This window comes from Puma concolor, chromosome A3 (assembly GCF_028749965.1).
Source record: "Puma concolor isolate L17-30 chromosome A3, mPumCon1.1.hap2, whole genome shotgun sequence".
Taxonomy (NCBI): domain Eukaryota; kingdom Metazoa; phylum Chordata; class Mammalia; order Carnivora; family Felidae; genus Puma; species Puma concolor.
Window position 1 is genome coordinate 123,179,945 of NC_141669.1, and position 20,290 is coordinate 123,200,234.

A 20,290-nucleotide genomic window follows, 5' to 3' on the forward strand; every position below is an offset into this window, starting at 1 on the left:
ATTGGAAAACGGAGGCACTGGGAGGAAGGAGTGTGCAGGCCAGCTGGCCTTCGGGTCTGGTCCAATTCTTAACGCCCTTGACATGACACTTCATCTCCATTTAGGAGGATTGGAAGATGTGCCAGTCATTCCCAGGGGACTTTCTAGGTCAGAGCTGAAAATATCTCTTCTCCATAATAAGGTGAAGCCTGGCGCTGTCCATTTACTCTCTATTAAGGACCCTGCAGGCCAGCAAATGATTTTTAAAATACAAGAACTGAAGAGAAGCGGGCTTCCACTGAGGCGCCCTGCCGCCACGGCAAGGAGCTGAGGGCGAGCATCTGCGGCCATGGCTGTGAACTCCCGGCTCTGCCGTTTCACCCCTGTGGGCCCCGAGCAAAGTGTCCACCTTCTCAGTACCTCGGTATTTCTCATCTGTAAAATGGGATGGATGATAACGCCCACCCCTCCAGGCCGCGTGAGAAGTTGTGCAAAGTGCACATGGGGCAGAGGCTGTCGGTGCAAGGCCACGTCCCCAGGTGGCTTTACTATTTCAGGGCAACAGTAATGATACCAACTGGTACTGCTACTATTACTTTGTTGTCAATATTGTCGTCGTCATCAGCCCTTGGGGCTGGGGCTGGGCTTGGGGACACAGGGCAGGGCAGTCTGGAAGGCGAAGAATAAAGGCCACTGGAAAAACAGTGTCTCTGTCCCCGAGAGCAAGGCTGCAGAAGCAGAAGCAGCCTTGTTTAGAGCTGGAGGACTTCACTTACCTGCAGTGGACCACTATGGGCCCCGCCTCGGGGGGGTTGAGGAACTTCACTTGGCGCACAAAGCCCAGGAGGCCGGTGGCATAGCAGGGGACGCCGTGGTCAGGCCAGCTGGTGAAGTGGAAGAGGCGGAGTTCCCGGATCTCGTGGTAGCCTTTCTGAGGAGAGAACGCGCCTCTGTTCCTCCAGCTGCTGCACCCATGTGCCCCCCCCCCCCCCCCGCCCCAAGCACCCGTGGGGAACACGGCTGCTGCACCGAGGAACCAGCCTCCCTGCCATCAGGGAGGACAGGACCCTACCAGCGTGAGCAGGGGTTGCCACACAGAGTGACTTCTGTCATCTGTTGCACCTGGGAGCCATGGAAGTAGGTAACGTAGAGGTGGTGGCTTTGCTGCAGGACTTCTCAGAGACTTTTGTGGGCTCATGTACACTCTGCATCCCCAAGGGAGTGTTACAGCCTCCCATAGCGTTTGTGCAAGGGACCCTCTTTTGACAAAGTGTCATGGGACTTCTATTCAGCAGAACAGACTCAGAGAAAGCTTGGCCTTAACAAGTTCAAGTCCTTGCTAGTACACTATATGGCTTTTTCTGTGACTAGGGTCTGTGTCCCTCAGTTCTCCAGTCCTATCATTGTCTCCATGGCTTTTAAGTTTAAAAAAACGTGTCAGACTTCTTTAGTTATGAGATTCTTATTTAGAATGGTAAGATAGGAAACAAATAAAAGCTAGAGCTCCTCTGACGGACGGGGGCCTGGGCCTCCAGTTTCTTCCACTTCCCCTCTCACCGCTCCTTACAGACACCCTCCGGGCTAAGGGCACTGCTCTGACCAGTCTCTGGTCAGGTGTCACCTGGAGCCTGAGCTTAGGCAGTGTCCTTGCCCACTCTTTCTTACCTTGTAATCTCCCGCAGGTGTGCAGGGAACACTGAATAGGAAGAGTGTTCATTCCTTCAGTTAAAGAATATTCACTGAGGTTATCTGTGCCTCGTGTTAGGCACTGCGAAGGCAGAAATAAAAGCTATGGCCCCTGTCCCTGGAACAGCTCATGGTCTAGCTGGGGAGGCAGACCCCTAAGTGGATAATTCTACTGAAGTATTTAAAGGAGTGTCAGGTAACCCCATCTGGGGAAGGAGAAATCAGAGAGGGCTTCCTAAAGGAGGTGATGCATGGCCTGAGTCTTGAGACACAATAATAGCTAACATTTATTATTTTTTAATTATTTATTTTTTAATTTATTATTTTATTTTTTATTATTTTATTATTTTTTTTAAAAATTTTTTTTTTCAACGTTTATTTATTTTTGGGACAGAGAGAGACAGAGCATGAACGGGGGAGGGGCAGAGAGAGAGGGAGACACAGAATCGGAAACAGGCTCCAGGCTCCGAGCCATCAGCCCAGAGCCTGATGCGGGGCTCGAACTCACGGACCGCGAGATCGTGACCTGGCTGAAGTCGGATGCTCAACCGACTGCGCCACCCAGGAGCCCCTATTTTATTATTTCTTAAAGAAGTTTTTTTTAAAGATTTAAAATTTTTTTCAATGTTTATTTTTGAGAGAGCGAGAGCAAGCAAGCGTATGTGTGTGAGTGGGAGAGAGGCATAGAGAGAGGCAGAGAATCCAAAGCAGGCTCCATGCTATCAGCACAAAGCCTGACGTGGAGATCGAACGCATGAACCACAAGATCATGACCTGAGCTGAAGTTGGACGCTCAACAGACTGAGCCACCCAGGTGCCCCTATAGCTAATACTTACTAAACACAGACTCCATGCCTGTTACTCTTCTGAATATTTCAATGTATTAACTCATTTAATTCTCAGACCAGTCCTTATGTTATCTCTGTTTTGTGGATGAGGAAATTGAGGCTAAGCAAGGTTACGTAACATAACTAGGTCATACAACTAGTAAGTTGTAACCCAGTCTGGACCCTGGCTGATGGACTCCGCATCTGCACTCCTAATCACTGTAAGACACTGATGTCTGAGTACTGCCCAGCGGAACAGATGGAGGGATTCCATGGGAGACCGGCAGCCAGGGCATCCATGTGGGGACAGGGCTTACTTAGCACAGCTCGTGCACAGAATCACAAATGGGGCACCCCCAGAGGTAAGTAGAAGACGGGGCACGTGCTGGATCCCGGGACGCCTTGTATCCCACACTGAGTCTTTACTGGGGAGCTCTGGGGAGGCTGCAGGGATGGGTGCACAGAAGGGGAAGCGCGTCATCAGACTTGCATTTTTAGGAGGACTATGCAGGCTGCTATGTGAAGCAGGGATCTGAGCGGGTGTGTTGGGGGGCAGTGCAGAGGGCGCTGACAGTGCCCTTCAGGTCCCCTTTCCTGGGCCAGAAACCCCATCCCCAGCTCCTCTGAGTCTTGGCTGATGCCCACAGCCACTTCCTCCTTCAGAGAATTGCTCAGCCAACCACGAGCCACTTCCCCTGGGGGTGGGGGTGGGCAGCTGGCCTTCAGTGGCTGGAGGACAGCAGAGTGGGCAGCTGACTTGCTGAGACTGCCCAGGACTGAGCAGTTTCCCAGGACATGGGACTTTTGGTGCTAAAGCCAGGATGGCCCTGGGCCCACCAGGACGTTGGGTTACCCTAATGGAGGAACAGAAAATCCCTTTGCCTTGAGACGGATTACCTGTCTCTAGAGCTCCCATGGGATCTGGCTGATGCTGGTCTCAGGCTGAAAGCATTCCCTTGCTTGGCTCCTTCCCCTGCCCCATCCCGCCTCCTGCTTCTCTTCTCTTGTCCTCAGAACAAGGGCACGCAAAGCTCTGCCTCAGACTTGGCTCCCAGAAACCCAGACTAAGATGGGGTGAGACTAGAAGCAGAGAGGCCCCAGGAGGCTGGGGTAGGAGTCCAGGTGGGAGTGAACAAAGGCCCAGATGAGGGCCCTGAAGGACGAGCTCAAGTAGGAGAAAACAGCTTCAGGAATACTTAGTTTTTCATTCCATGCTCAGAGTCACCTCAGCCCGGGGAAGCCCTTGTTCGAGACCTCACTACCTCCACTGTGGTTATGTATCAGGGGCCCTCTCTCCCAGTTGGGACTGTGCTCTCTTCAAGGGCAGATGCTGCTTCCTGTTTATTATTTCTGGCTCCCGGGCTCGGCTCAAGAACCAATTGTGAGCTAATGACCCAGATAGTTTGCTGAGCACCTGTGTACGGTTCTCCAAAGCCTCCCTGCTCAGGTGTGGGACCCAGGATGGGCCACTATGTCCCCACTGCTCATCTCACTCTCCACACTAACTGCTTATGTGCCAGATGAGATGGGAGCCCCATCCAAGGACCTTTTTTGTGGCTTGTGTCCTCAGGACTCCCCACTGCAGGAGTGCTGACTGCGAGTGACTCCCCTTTTCTGGAGCGGTGCCCTCAGCCAACAAGAGCCAACTTGTGCTGGAGGTGACCTCTCAGTGGCTGGTCTACAGTCAGAGGGCAGACTGAGGCAAGGGGGCAAACTCTCTGGTGCAGGTCATGCTCTGGAAGCCCCCTGGAGCAGGCCTGGGCTAGACTTTGCGGAAGACTCTCTTGCCCAGGTTCTTCTCCTTCCCTCTCCCGCTTCCTGCCCTCTATTACAAGTTTCTCTTGAGAGTGGTCCCAGGGTGCACTATATGCACCTGAATCCTTGTCTCAGGCTCTGCTTCTAAGGAACCTGACCTGAGGCCACATCAATGCACCTGTTGTCTTCCTCCTCGTCAAGAAGAAGGGCCCTTCTCTCCTGGCTCTTCACCTGAGCCTGCAGATGTAGGCCTTCAGAAGCACGGGGCTTGGAGAGGGAACGGCCAGGAGGAGCGTGTCCTGTACTCAACCACATGTGCAGGCACCATACCGTGCATGTGCCTGCTTCGGTCCTCAAAAGTACTTGCACAAACCTCAACAGTACAGCTTTCACAGCAGTGAATGCCCAATGCTTCTGCATCCTCGGGTCTGGGGCCACCTGGTCCAGTAATGCAGGTGCTTTCAGAAAATGGCGTGTTGGAGTAGTGGAGGCACAGTGAGCCTCAGTCAAGGGCTGAGGTGGGAACGTGGTTCGGCCGGCTCATGGCCGGGCAACTCTGGACAGCTGATGTACGTGCGCTGTGCCTAATTTTTGTCACCTCTAAAATGGGGGTAATAACAGTACCTCCATGAAGAGGTTGTTGGGAGGATTAAATGAGTTCATGTATGCAAAGCACCGAGAAAAGCACCTGCTTTAGTAATTGCTCAATAAATGTTAGCTAGCATTATGAGACCAATTAAATTACTAATCTAATAATTATTTGGAGTCTCATTCTTTTTTTCTTCATTTTAAGCTTTTCTCATTTTTTTTTTTTTATGAAATCTCGTTCTTGCTTACTTGCACCCTAGCCTCGTTTCAATACCTAGACCAGCATCTCTCAACCCTGACATCACTGACATCTGTGGTTGGGTGCTGGGGTGTCCTATGCATTGCAGGATGTTAGCATCCTTGGCCTCCACCCATAGACGCCAGGAGCACCCCTCCTTCCTCAGGTTTGATAACTAAAAATGTCCCTAGACATGGTGAAACGTCCCCTGTGGGACAAAATCACCACCAGTTGAGAACCACAGGCCTAGAACATGTTGAAATCTTCTTTCCCCTCAACTCTGCATGTTTCCTTCTCTCTGCCTGGCAGAGTATTCCTCCTGTTCTTCCCTCAGCTGGCTCTTTCTCATCCTTCATTATCTGCCTCAATACCTCCTCCTCCAGGAAGCCCTCTCTCACCACATCATCTTCCTGTCTCCACTCATGGCATGTTTTTTTTTTTTTTTTCCCATGGCTTTTATCACCATATGGCATTAGTCCATTTATTTGTCTGTTGAATTCTGTTTGTCTCTCCTGCTAGAGGGGGGCATCTTCTGGAAAGGGATTCACATCCAACCTGATTGCTGACTCGTCCCTGGTGCCAAACACAGGATGGGCACAGAGCAGACCCTCGCTCAGTGCATCCCCAGAATGAACAAACAAGCTTACCTTCTGGACTGTGAAGGTACGTATGACGTATTCTGCCAGGGGTTCTGTTTCAATCAGGGTGACTTTAATGTCTCCGTAGACCTCCGTGTCATCCGGCCAGTATCGCACACACTTGACCTGTGAGAAAAGACAGAGACAAGGATGAATGAGTGGGTGGCTGAGTATGAGCAGCCGCCTCGTCTGGCCTTCCTGTTCAGATAAACCCAAGGGCGATTTGGGTGGAATTTCGGTCGAAGGGGTTCTCAGCTGGCCAGGGACTGGCAAACCGCACAGGGCCACGCTCTCTCCCCAAGGAACTGGAGCCGTTAGGGATAATGGTGGTACCTTCTTTTGCAGAGCTCCTTAAAATCTCCAAGTCCATCATCACCCTAAGTGATCAAATAGATCAAGGTGAGGTAGGCAGGTGGCGTTACCCCGTTTACAGATGAGAATAACGCTCGAGTATGGAGGTCTGGTGACTCTTCTGGGGTCACTTGGCCAGTTTCCTAGCTCTGGCTGAGCCCTCTCTGTGCGAGGTCAGGCTGGGGCAGCTGGGCAGTGTCAGCAGAGCAGAGATGAGAATAAAAGGTGGGCAACAGCAAGGGAGTGGAAGCAGAAGTGGTCGGGAGAGGGACATTACTATTAAGAGGTGGAAATTGGGGGCTGGAAGGAGAAAGGCTCTCATTTGGGAAAAGTATGGAAGGTGCTGGGCTCAGAGGGAAGACTCTGTGACCGCTCTGTGCCCGGGCAGTGGGTGCAGGTGCTACAGATAAGCCAGTCCCACATCCTGACTCTGCGTCACACTCCGCGGGAGGAAGAAGAGATCATCATTGCTTTCCCCTAAAAAGAACAAAAGCATTACCATTCCGGGGGACGCCGCGCGGCCTACAGTGGCATTTCCCACAGTGTGTTCCGCTGGGCGCTAATAGGTGTTAGGTAAAACACAAGAAACAAAAAAACAAACAAAAAAAAGGTTTTGTGGTCAAATGAGTTTGGGAAATGCTGGATTAAACAAAGTTAAACAGGCCGCTCTGCTACCAGACTCCTCAGCTCATCGAATGTGCTAACGCTACTGTATTTTCGACTCTCCGAGAGGGGCAAAGAGTGCACAGCATTTCCCAAACGTATTTAACCATGGAACCCTCTTCTCACTAGACATCCTGCAGGCTAGCATCCCGTGGAACCCACTTAGGGAAATGCTGGTACAGTGCAACAGGCTTTGGAGGCAAATGGATGCATTGCTTGGTGCTAATGTTCAGTAGCTGTGTAGCTTCCAGAAAGTGCCGAAATCTCTGAGGCTCAACTTCTTATTAATAATGACAGCTAGGGGCGCCAGGGTGGCTCTGAGAGTTAAGCGTCCGACTCTTGCTTTCGGCTCAGGCCATGATCTCACGGTTCGTGAGCTGGAGTCCCGAGTCAGGCTCTGCCCTGTCAGCGCACAGCCTGCTGGGGATTCTCTCTCTCTCTGCCCCTCCCCAACTCGTGCTTTCTCTCTCTCTCCAAATAAATAAATAAACTTAAAAAAACGATAGCTAACACTTATTGACAACTGTTTCTCACTGCTTACTAAGTGTTCTATGAATTCCTTCCATGTGTTATTTTAATAGCTTATCATTTCAACCTCATACAGATATTATTATTACCCCATTTTACAGATGAGGAATCAGAAGCACTGAGAGGCTAAAAAAGTGTCCAATGTCAGTAACGGATGGAGCCAGGATGCAAAGCTAGGCCATCTGAATAATTACCAGAAACACCACCTGGGGCAGTTGTTGGGACTCCAAATGAAGTAATACACAGTAAGCATCTGGCACGGTGCTTGGCTCTTAGGAGTTTTGTCAAGAGAGCACTCCCCTGTTCCCTCCCCAAATCCAAATCAGACTCATGATCTGTCCATCAAGGGAGTCTGTCTCCAATATGGGATATGTTCTAGAACAGGCTGGAGTTTACCTCTGAATTCTTAAATCCTAGTTTTTTGTTTTTTGTTTTTTTTTTGTTTTTTTGTCCACAGCAGTTCCTCCCCCAGGCCTGGGTCCCTGGGGAGCAGTCATGAGTGGAGGGGCTGCGATACTAGCAGGAGAGTCAAGAGTCAGTGGTCCTGGCAGGGCTCTGGCCAGGGTAGTCACTCCACCCCTTTGGGCCTGTTTCCTCATCTGTAAAATTGGGGAAAGGACTAGGTAAGAGTGGGCTCGAGGATAGAGTCCCTCCTGGCCCTAGAGTCCTATGAGGCCGCGAGATGTCCATAGCCTGGATTATGACAACAGCCCAGATTCTCTCTTTCCCGTTATCTTGGAGGCCAGGACTCTTTATTTTAATGGGTTATCTGGTTTTTGCCGAAACAAAAACTTACCTGCCCACTCTTCAGTTAGTTCATATGGTAAGTGGAGAGGCCCTCTTCATTCTAGGGTCTGTGCACCTCGCCTTTAAACCCAGCAGCCCGCCCACCCACATGCCACAGTTTACCAAGTTGGCAAAAGCAAGCTGGGGAATAACAGTCCCATTTCCAAGCCCTAGGGGTAGCTAAGGATGACATAGGAGAGAGTCAAGATAGAGCAGAGTGGGAGACCGAGGCCCGAACCCTGAGGAATATCCAGGCTTAGAGGTAAGGGAGCAAAGGGTCGAATGCTCTGAGAGGCTGAGGTCGATGACAAGAAAGTGGCTGCTCGTCCACATGAAGGATGCTGGTGATGTTGACGGTGTCACTATGGGTGGGATGGAGGGAGGAGTTACGCTGGATGGGGGAGAAGAGAACCGGAGTGGAGAAGCAGCGTCTGTGTGTGTCTTTAGAGTCTGGCAGGAAAGCACGGGCGAGAGAATCCTTTTTGTTTGCCTGCTTTATCTTTTTCAGGGGGAAGGTACTCAGGATGTTTTACGTTCAGGGGGATGATCTAGCAATGAGAAAAAGAGCTACTTTTCAAGTGAGCAGAGAAATGAACAAAATATTGAATAGAATCTGTGATTTAAGGCACTGGGATTGCCTTTGAAAGGGCAAGAGTCACTTCCTCCGTCATATGAGGCGGAACCATTAGAAACAGCAGATATTCTACCATTTGGGGTCAACAAAAATGGCCATTTTTTATGGATCCCCCTGATGAGAGAGGGGGAAGAATGAGAAGGTGGTTGTAGATGCGGGTAGGATTGTGGCTTTGCGGTGTGAAGATGAGAGTTCACGTCTGATGGCTTTAGTTTCCTCAAAGTGCATGAGATGACATCATCAACGGGGTGAGGGTGGAGAGAGGGATGATTTGAAGGGAAAGGCCAGTCCTCGAATGGGAAGCAGGAGTGAGGATGTCTCCCATGCAGGTTGCTGTGGGGCGAACTGTTGAACACTGTTGAATGGGGGCACCTGGCACAAGGCCCAGAGCAGAGGAATGTTTGGAGGGCAGCACTAGCATCCTCTGTCCAGGTGGCTGCGGGAGGGGCTTACCCGGCCCACTTCCACGAGGTTTGTGACCATGACGATGCTGGCCGAGTTCTCCTGCCAGATCATTCTCCAAAAGTCCTTGACGGTCTCCTGCATTGGACCTGCCGACAGAGAAGGTGACAGGGTCAAGGAAGCAGCCAAGAGGCCGTCCCTCCTGCGTGGTCAGTCAAGGCTCGGCAGGGGTAAGCAAGAGCAAGGCCAGATGATCCTTGCTGGGACACCCAAGTCATCGAGACCAGGGCCAGAGTATGGGAAAGAAAAGCAGCTTTCCAACCAAGCAGAGCATGGACTATAGCATCCGCTGGACACGTCGACAGCTTCTTCTCTTCCCTCTGCTCTCCCACAGCCCCCATGTGTCCTGCACCCATTGCCCTTCCCTGGCGATGATTTTCTCGCTCAGAATTGGGCTCCAGAAGCTCAGTGAGAGACAGGGAGGAAATTGGGGTTGCAGGGAAGGGAGGAGAGACAGAGAGCTGCTGGGAGCCAGACGCTCACGGCGCAAACAGAAGAGGCCCGATTGTGAGCTTGACAAACACAGGGAGCATTCGTCTGCAGCCCAAACAGCAGGGACGGAAAGAAACAGACAAGGCAAGAGAGATAGCATCCGAGAGTCCAAAGCAATTTCCTTGGAAATTTCTCTTTCAATGTCCTGGGCCTTCATCGCTTTCACAATTACTAAAGTAACACATGTGTTTTGTATCAAAATCCGAATAGCATTTTTCTGTATATGTATACACTTTTCTGTGTATGTACCCGTATTTCTATGTATGTATTTGCTGTAATAAGCATCATCATTATATGCATTTTTGCACGCTCTTAAAAATTCTGACCAAGCATGAAATGCATTCACTGCATAATTTTCTAGAATATTGAAGTATCACACTTTATTTAACTCATCTACCAACGGTTGGGCATTTAAGACTTTTCACTTTTTTGCTATTGAAGATAATGCTGTGAAGAGTATCTTTATATATATCCCTGTCCGTATATGTAATTATCTACAGGATTTCCTCCCCCAACAGTTGCGGAGACAGGATCATTTTTAAGCCTCTGATGATGTACAGCCACGTTGTTTTCTACTTCCGTCTTCTAGGCATACACTCATCAAAGAGATAAGGCAGCATCAACTCCAGTTCCGGATGGTGGATCCTGAAGCCGATGCTTCTGGTCTGCCCTGCCTGACCGCTGCCTAGTGACACCTCCTTCATCTCTCGCTCATGTCCCTCCCCTAGAGCTGAACTTGGCACCTCTTTCCTTCACAAAAAACACAAATGGGCGCTCCCAGGGACCCCTGGAGGCTCTCCAGCCCTACTCCTCTGCAGCTTCTTTGCTGGCAGACGCCCATCCCTCTCTTACAGTGAAGGGCGAGGACCCTTTCAAGGAAGAGGAGAGTACTTACCCTGAGTTGCAATGTAGTGCCGAGGTCGATGGTATCCCTGGACAACAGGACAAAAGCACAGTGAGGGCCTGCAGTCAAAGCTTGCAAACACTCTAATAGTAATAGTTCTCCTTTCCAAGACATGGTTTCCTCACAGGCAAAGTGGGAACAGTGTTAGATGTTTCCCAGAGAAGTGGCAAAGATTAAATCAGGTAACGCATGTAAAGAGCTTATTAAATCACTCAATTTATAATAGTTACTTGTGAGGGGCCCATATAGGCTTGCCCTGGAAGCAAGAACTGGGTGGACATTACTTATGCCCATGCACCCAGAAAGAGGTGGAGAAGGAATTTCGGGGTTTCTGGGGGGACATAAACCACCAAAAAGTCTTTCCTGAGCCATAACTGTGTGCAGAACACTGCATGAGTCCCTGTAGGCCACCCACCAGCAGAAAGCCATTGAGTTGCCATTCAACTCAATTCAAGAGGCCGTTCAAGCCTCTTGAATTAGTAACAACTAGAAAAAAAAATTGGTAAGAATGCCACAATGTGACCGTCTCTGTGCCACATGGCTGGGCTTGGGATTGGAAGTCCCATTCACCAGGGAGGGCCCCATGCAGGTGTGACCCAGAGGCTGATAAAGCCACTTTCTGTTTCAGAGTCTAGTTCCTGATATTCCTGTCCATCTCAGAGTGTCCGAATAGGCCTTGCCATGCACGCTCTGGTGTGGGGTTACTCTGTGCCCCATAACCCTAATCATTGGGGAAGAGGTTGAAGACAACCTTCTCTTTGGCCTGGATATGGCCATACTGGAGGATCCCCTTTCTAGTGCCAGAGAGGAATTATATCCTACTGGGTAGAGTTTAAGTTTGGAGACAAAGATTTGCATTTAGTCCATAACACTGAATGTAATTAGTATTTAGTGAATGAACACATGAGTGAATGAGTGGATGGATGGATGGATAAAATTTCAAAATACAGATGCCAATTATGGAGCCTGCTGGTGGAGACATTATTATTGACAGTCCTGAAATCCCCTTTCCTTTATGGTTAACTATCTCAAAAGAAAACAAGCCCTAAAGTTTGATGAATATCTAGTTTCTCTTAAATGTTAGTGATCAGTCTTTCTTCCCTGCCGGGGTGGATGGGCTGCCTCCTCTTTCTCAGGAAATGAGCCAGAATTGCCACCTGTATGGTTTATGGTGAAACAGATGTGCTATCTCTGAAGTTCTGGATCCACTTTCTGATTCGAAGACTAGTTTTTGGGTCCCTTATATATTCCTCCACCTCAATCTTCCACCTGCTCCATAAATATTCAGTAGGTACCTTTTAACTGCTGGGCATACTCTAGAGATGCCGGAGTTCACTGTCAGCACCAACCCAGGCCACTGTCATGGCCTGAGCTATTATTGGGTTAACCACAGTGACTAGGAATCAATGGCCCCACCTAAGCTCTGTTTGAGCAGTCCTGTCTTCTTAGTGAGTTGTCAGCTTCTTGAGGACAAACACTGCCTCCTAAGTTTTAAACATATTTTCCATAGAGCCTAGTACAGTGTGAGACTCAGAGCAAGTGTCCAAGGACAAGTTGCTGAGAGGTCAGCTAAATACATTAAGGTAGGAAGAAGTTATGTGCGCACACTCTGGACCCTGTTGCCTGGTTTTGAAACCTGGCCCTGACCCTTAAGAGCTGTGTGGTGGTCTGGGGCAAGGACTTAACCTCCCTGTGCTTCAATTGATTTTCTGCTGTTAAATGCGGGTACTTTTATCTACATCATAGGATTGCTGTTAGGGTTATATGACAGTTACTATGTCCCAGGCACTATCCTAAGATTTAACGTATAGGACTTTATATTATTTTACTGGTTATCTGGCAAACATTTATTGGGTGCCTACCACGACTAAGAGTCTGTGTTGGCCACTTGGGAGATGGTGAGATCAGCAGCCCTTCCCTCCTCATTGCTCTGCCTGTTAATGTAAAACAGAGCTCTTCTCTGACACATGGGAAGTAGGAAGGGAGGTGAGAGGTACCAGGAGGTAACTTTTCCTTCAAGTCAAGATGGACAAGGTTTCCTAGGCTCTAGGAGTTTTCTTGAGTAGGTCTGGTAACACAAAACAATCCCCTAGAGTGTGGGAGGATGCGGTTTCTCATGCCCACTCCCCCATACCCTGCCATCATCCCTCCTAATTACAGCCCTCGTCCTCCCTGACCTGGGCCATAGCTCTGGCCTCTTGTTGGCCTCCCTGCGTCCAGTCTGGTCCCATAGCTCATCTGCTTCCTGCCAGAACGAAGTCTCCAGTGCACAACTGATTATGTTATTTCCCCCACCAAACAGCCTACCGTGGCCCCCCCACTGCCTGCACGGTAATGTCCAAACGCCTCAGCTCAGGACTGCCGATCCATTTCCAGCCTCACTGCCAGCTGTCCCTCTGCACCCCCTCTCATGTTCCCTAAGTCCCAGCCTCCCCGCGCTACCCCTCAGATGAGACCTCCCTCCTCCTGAGCAGTCCCACAGGCTTCTGCAGATGCCCAATGAGCATACTCACAACGTGAGCTGCAATACGATCTTTGTATTTTTCTCCTCGTGGGCCACAGCACGTGACACTCAGCTGGGTGCCGTTTTTAGCAAAGGCTGGCTGGTGGCATACATGCATGAATAGGTCACTGGGGTGAGGTTGGGGCACCTTAATGGTATCTCTACTCCATCCCTCCAGGAGCTTTCCTGTTCCGACTGCTCTTCCCCTGGCTCACTGGCTGTCTTTCTCTTCTTCAGAAACAGCAGTCGTGTTTCCATCTAGAGGCCTTTGCACTGGCCATTCCCTGTGCCTGCTACATGTGTCCCCCGTTAACTCAGCGGTTTGCTCTCTCTCTCCATCCGGGCTACTGCTCTGTTACCAGTCACTTCTACAGAGAGCCTCCCCTGACCACCCTGACAGCCCCTTTCAAGTTTTTGTGGTTTACTTTCCTTTGCACTTGTCACCAAATGGCACAGTGTTCTTTGTTTATGTACATGCTCACTGTTTCCCCAGTGGAATGGGAGGGCCAGCAGGGCAGGGCTGTGTCCAGCTTGCTCATGGCTGTGTCCCCAGCACAGAGAAGTCTGCCTGGGCCACCAGCCTTGATACACATGTATCGAATTCACGCACACTGCATGTGAGTAAAAAGGCCCTCTGGTCTCTAAGACCCTAGACAGTCCCCAAAGAGAAAACATTCTAACCACGAGACTCCTCAACAATGGAGATAAAAGGAACCGTATTGCTTAACTGGGGTCTTTGCTGGAGATTTGCCAGGAACTGGGACAGGAAACTTCCTAACCTTAAATGAACTCTGAGTTCACCGAAGTCCCACCTACACAGCAGAGACCCACTGCCGACCGGCCCCGGCTGCCTCCATCCGTCTGTGAACAGTGGGAAAGAGGCTTGCATCCAAAACACATTTATCTCACTCTGGACTCATGCATCTGTTACTTACTGGGGACCCAGATACGATATTTATTTCCAGGCTGGTAATTTATAACAGATTCAAGTGGCCAATACATTCTCGGGCGTGCAAACAAACCCGCTGGCGGGATGGCTCAGATGGTAGCAGAACCATGGCCTCTGGAGGCACCGACAGGGCTGGCCCCATCTAGCTCATTATCCAAATGGAGTTGTTTTAATGGATCGTCAAGATCCAATTGTGGATAAATGATTCTAGCATGGGCAGTTAGCTCTTCTGAGAGCCAGGATGATTTCAACTGGGCTGGAGACCAGGGCAAAAGGGTGAGGACCTAGAGAGCTGTCTAGGGTGTGTCTGGCTGGGAATCTCCAAAGAGACTAAGGCAGTTTAAGTTTGCTGCAGTACATAGTAGGTTCACAATTAATGCGCTTCCCCACCCCTCACTCCACCCTATATTGGTGACAGCATGCTAGGAGGGGCTTGTGCTTGGTGTCTTCTCTGTCCCTCCATGTTTCTACTTTTCCCTTCCACGCTCTGCCGTGTGCCATGGGATGCTGACCCATATGGACCACATCATGGGCTTCTGTGGCCTCCAGCTTCCAGTTGTGTTCAGCAAATGGGGGGCAGAAGCAGGGACTCAGAGACCGTGGGGAGGTTGGGTGTATGTTCTAGGTCCGCCCGCATCAGGCCACTGAGGTTAGCACTGACTCTCTGTCAGAGGCTACTACTCCTAGCCTGGGAATACTGCACCCCACCCTGTTGGTTTCCCTTAATCCTGCCCCCACCCTTGTTGAACTCTCCTCAGTTGAGTGAGCCTCTGTTTCCTAATGGGAGACTGAGAGGTACATCAGTTATCACATCCTGCTGGGGTAGCATTATTATCCCACTTTACAGATATGAGAACAAGTAAATAATTCACCCAAGGTCATAAGGCTGGTAAGCAGGACTGAATAAACCCAACAAGGGCTGAATTCATGACTTTGGTCTCACGAACCTTTGACTCTAACAAGTGAGACTGACTCTAACCAATGAGATCCAGCAGAGGCCAGTGTCATATATTAAGACAGCATCTAGCAGAGGCTGTTTGGCCTGTGTGCACAATGTAGTACTTCTAGGGAGGGAAAGGGTGGTGGGGTGTCCTTAGTGTGCAGAGAACTGGATTCTAGCTATGCAACCTTGAGCAAGAATCTTAAGCCCAATCCCTGGCTTCTTATCCTCAAAGGCTTGCAGAATGCATTGTGACGATGGAAGCTGGTAGGATGGTGGGGGGGGGGGTGTCCTCAGTGTCAATGTTGGAGATCCACCTGCATCGTCAGCAATTTCATTTGTTGCCTGTAACACACTGGAGTGCATCTTGGCTCTGACTGTGGCAAGATGCTCGTGCAACTTTGGATTGAGTGTCTATCTAGGGAAGTAATTTTTGCTGGTGGCTACCACTTAGATGACAAACACCAGATACAGCAACTTAGGCCGGCACACCTCATGTGGGCCATGGCCATCAGTGTTGCCACAAGCACTCAGCTGGAGACAAGGTCAAAAGGAAACTGGAAGGAACTAGTTCAGTCTGGTTAACTACATGCTAACTGAATCCCTACTGGGTGCTGGATGTGAGGTGCTGTCTGGGAGTGGATGGGGAGGGGCAGGAGGAAAGGCCCTGGGTTTGGAGTTATTCCAGTCTGGTTCCTAAGTTTGGTTCTGCTGCCGACCAGCTGCATGGCCTTAGTCAAGCTTCGCAACCTCTTTAAACCTCAGCTTCCCTTTCTGAAAAATGGGGAGGATTACTTGGAGGGCCATTGAGGGGCCTCCATAAACCGACTCCTTTAAAACCCTCCACCCATCACAGGGTGCAAAGAGGACTCATTTAGAGCCACTGGTTGTTGTCATTATAACTGTTATAACTGAAGCCAGCAGAACATGGTAGGGGAGTCACCCCAGATTCAGACTCGTGCTCTCTCCCCCTCCACATCCTAGCAGTGTGATCCTAGATAAGTTACATAATTAATTGACAGCCTCAGCTAACCCATCTGGAAATGGGTAGCAATGGCATTTACTTCAGGAGAATGTGGTACTAGTTAAGGTAATACTGATACAAAAGAGGTGATGTGAGGTTACTATCAATCCTTCTTGCCTGTTGGACTCTTACTCATTGGCTAAGGCAGCACTGTGTCACCTCCTCCAGGAAGGCTTCCTCGACTACCCACCTCTATACCTGAAGGCTTTGGTTTTCCTTTATGTTCCCATAGGCCCTGCTCTGAGGGTCTCTTTTCTTACCTGAGTCCCTCACCAGACCTGAGTCTCTTTTCAGGTCTGGGTTTCTAGCACACAGTGGAGGGCCTGCTCAGTGTTTGTGAAATGAATACTAGATGCATGAGGGAGAGGCCGGAGGTGTGATGGGTGGATATTCCGAGTGCTTTCTCCAGGCTCAAGACAGATTACTCTGAACTGGCCATCTCCTTGTGAACTTTCCTGGGAGGGCCACGGGGACAGAGGCTGTGTCTACCTTGACCTCCACTGAAACTCCAGCCCCTGTTCCTGACCACGTGTAGGCCCTTTGTAAGCCAGGGTCCAGGCAGGGACTAGAATCCACTGTGGGTGTTTCAGACACAGGGAATTCGGTATGGGGAGCTGGGGACCTATCAGTGTTAGAGGAGCTGAGATGCTAACCAGGGGACAGAGGGGCTCCCAGAGGGAGACTGTGACAGCCCCTGGAACTAGTGGGTGATGGAGACACAGAAGCAGCCGGACCCTGGAGCAGAGGAGTTGCCAGGCAGAGGCGGGAACTCCAGTGGGTCTGCCTGGGAGAAGCTGGCACCACAGCTGGGATGTGGCCAGTGCCAGAGTCAGCACCCAGGGAGGTGAGAGAGGAGGAAAATTACACCAGCCTTCCCCTTCCAATCTCCCATCAATGCCTTCCTTGTAGGCATCAGCTTGCTCTCCCTCCTGCCGCACACACACACACACGCATACACACATGCACATACTCTCACACACACACACTCTCACACACACACACACACACACACACACTCACATACAGTCTCACACACTCTCACATACACACTCACACTCACATACAGATACATGCACACACACTCTCACACACACACACTCTCACATACATATATGCACTCACATGCACACAGTCTCACATACGTACACACACACTCATACACACACACACTCACATACACACACACACTCTCACATACACACTCACATACACACAGATACATGCACACATACTCTCACATACACACACACTCTCACATACCTACACACTCATACACACACACACACTCTCACACACACACACTCTCACATACACACACACTCTCACATACAGTCTCACACACTCTCACATACACACACACACTCTCACATACACATTCACACACACTCTCACATATATATAAGCACTCACATGCACACACTCTCACACTCATACTCTCACATACATATATGCACTCACATGCACACAGTCTCACATACGTACACACACACTCATATACACACACACACTCACATACACACACACACTCTCACATACACACTCACACTCACATACACACAGATACATGCACACATACTCTCACATACATACACACTCTCACATACCTACACACTCATACACACACACACACTCTCACACACACACACTCTCACATACACACACACTCTCACATACAGTCTCACACACTCTCACATACACACACACACTCTCACATACACACTCACACTCACATACACACAGATACATGCACACATACTCTCACATACACACACACTCTCACATACCTACACACTCATACACACACACACACTCTCACACACACACACTCTCACATACACACACACTCTCACATACAGTCTCACACACTCTCACATACACACACACACTCTCACATACACATTCACACACACTCTCACATATATATAAGCACTCACATGCACACACTCTCACACTCATACTCTCACATACATATATGCACTCACATGCACACAGTCTCACATACATACACACACACACTCACATACAGTCTCACACACTCTTACATACATACACACACTCACATACACACAGATACATGCACACACACTCTCACATACATACACTCCCACACATTCTCACATACACACACACACACTCTCACATACCTACACACTCTCACACACACACTCTCACATACACACACACACTCACATACAGTCTCACACACTCTCACACACACACTCTCACATACAGTCTCACACACTCTCTCACATACACACACACACTCTCACATACACACTCACACACTCTCACATATATATACGCACTCACATGCACACACTCTCACACTCATACTCTCACATACATATATGCACTCACATGCGCACAGTCTCACATACCTACACACTCATACACACATGCACACGCACTTTCACATACACACTCTCATATACATACAGTCACACACATACTCAAATACACACACGCTCTCAACATGCTTTCACATTCGCACTCACACACCCACATTCTCACATACATACACCCACACTCACACACACACTCATATAAGCAATGCAAAGGAGAACGGGGAAGGATAAGAAAGAGATCTGAGAACAAACAGACAAATGACTACCGTAAGGCTCGGCTCAATAAATATTTGTTGAATCAATGAATCATCTGGATGAGCCTAGATTATGGGGAGTTTAAAAGCATACCGCTGCACTTCACAGCTTGTCTGTAAAAGCACTTGGGCATCGGAGGCACCGAGGCGGATCTCTGAGCCATTCGTCAAGGCTCCTGGGCTCCTAGCGGATGGAGGTCTTGAGCACACTGGCTTACACTGGTTATAACAGCATGTCCGTCTGGCCCTTGTGGCCATGCTCCCTCTTCACAAAGTCTCTCACTTCCATGGTGAAGCAGCTCCTTTCCTAACGGTGTTTGAATCCCAGACTCTCCTCCCTCAGAGCTATCTTACCCTTGGTGACAGAGAAATCATCCCTAGGCTCAGCTCTGAACTGGTCACCTCCGTGGTAGAGAACTTTCAGTAGCCCTCTCTTGTCTATAGAACCAAGTCCGGCTTTCTAAGTCTGATCGTAAACCACCAATGATCTAGCTAGCTCCAGCCTTACTGTCCGCTATTCCCGTGATGTAGCCTCAGCTCCCCTCAGCCTCAGCTGCACACACCCTCTGCTTCCAGCTGCGACATTTTGGCTTGTGCTTTTCTAACCAGAGGCCCATTTTCCCTCTTTAATTTTAAATTCTTCCCATGCTTGAAGTTTGGTTCACATCACATCTTGCATTCCTGATGGAAGAAGAGATTTTTTTCCCCGTCCTCTGAATCCCTGCAGCATTTTATCTGAACATATGACACTTACCACTTTCCGTTTGCCCTGGAATTATTGATGTGCATAGCTTATCTTCCTGCTCAGGTTTTAAAGGGTAGAGACCACGGCACTTTTAGCTTTATGGTTCCCAGAGCATCTGGCACACAGCAGGCGCTTTTAAATTTGTGGTGCATAAATGGCTATACCTTCAAATGAATGAATGAATGGACAAACAGACACACATACAAATGAATTAATGGGTGAATGAACAAGATGGGCAGCTGTCCTGGGACCCCACAGAGTAGGCTACTCCAGCCAGCCTGAAAGAGGATGCGATTTTAGACGGATCATCAACTTGGGTTGTGCTAATTGCATCTGGACATGTTCTGGGAGGGCCACTTTGTGGGGGAGCATCTGGGGGACAGCCATCTATCTTGAGCCTGCTGTAACCGGCCCCAGAGCCCAGCCGCCCAGCCCCATGAAGTCTCTCACATCAATGTAGTTGGCGTTGATGTAGTCGGAATGCGGGTCTCCATCCAACACCAGCAGCCTCACTCGGGAATGGTCATCTGCAGAGAGAGAGAGAGAGGGAGAGCAGAAAACAAGGGGGTGGGTGGTAAGAGGCCTGCTGGTGAGGGGCCAGCACTACCCTCCTGAAGAGCTGCCATGTATCAGCAATAGGGGCATCATACTGCTTTCTTACTCTCTCATTTGACCCCTGGTCCCACCTGCAGTTATTATACCCATTTACAGATGAGGCAGTTGAGGCTCAGGGAGATCACCGTGCCTTAAAAAGCACTACGTGCGCCTTCTCTTTGTTTCCGCCTGTCCTTCTGGTTCTGTCATTACCTATCTGGGTGAGTCACCTGCTCCTTTAAGTCTCAGTGATTTTGTCATTAATAGGGAGGTAGAAATACCTTCTTCATAGGACAGTGCAAGAGAGATCAAAACACTCAGGAAGTGAGAAGTGTTGGATCTGGACTAACATGCTCCGCTTTCCTGCTTTGCTGAAAAATGGCAACTTTACCTATTTTCCACATG

General features: G+C 49.6%; 1 protein-coding gene across 16 annotated transcripts in view; it reads right to left on the reverse strand.

Moving 5' to 3' along the window:
• Positions 1–20,290, reverse strand: part of PTPRT (protein tyrosine phosphatase receptor type T) — a 1,080,869-nt gene that overhangs the window by 49,252 nt on the left and 1,011,327 nt on the right. For 9 of the 16 annotated variants that reach the window (XM_086702233.1, XM_086702232.1, XM_086702229.1 and 6 more), the window contains 6 exons: positions 19,742–19,818; positions 10,523–10,559; positions 9,127–9,224; positions 6,562–6,621; positions 5,721–5,837; positions 756–910 (listed from right to left, as the gene is read on the reverse strand). In XM_086702233.1, coding sequence (XP_086558359.1) covers positions 756–910; positions 5,721–5,837; positions 6,562–6,621; positions 9,127–9,224; positions 10,523–10,559; positions 19,742–19,818 — 544 coding nt within the window. The remainder of the gene's footprint in view (positions 1–755; positions 911–5,720; positions 5,838–6,561; positions 6,622–9,126; positions 9,225–10,522; positions 10,560–19,741; positions 19,819–20,290) is intronic. The other 7 variants (XM_086702238.1, XM_086702237.1, XM_086702236.1 and 4 more) reach the window with 1 other exon arrangement.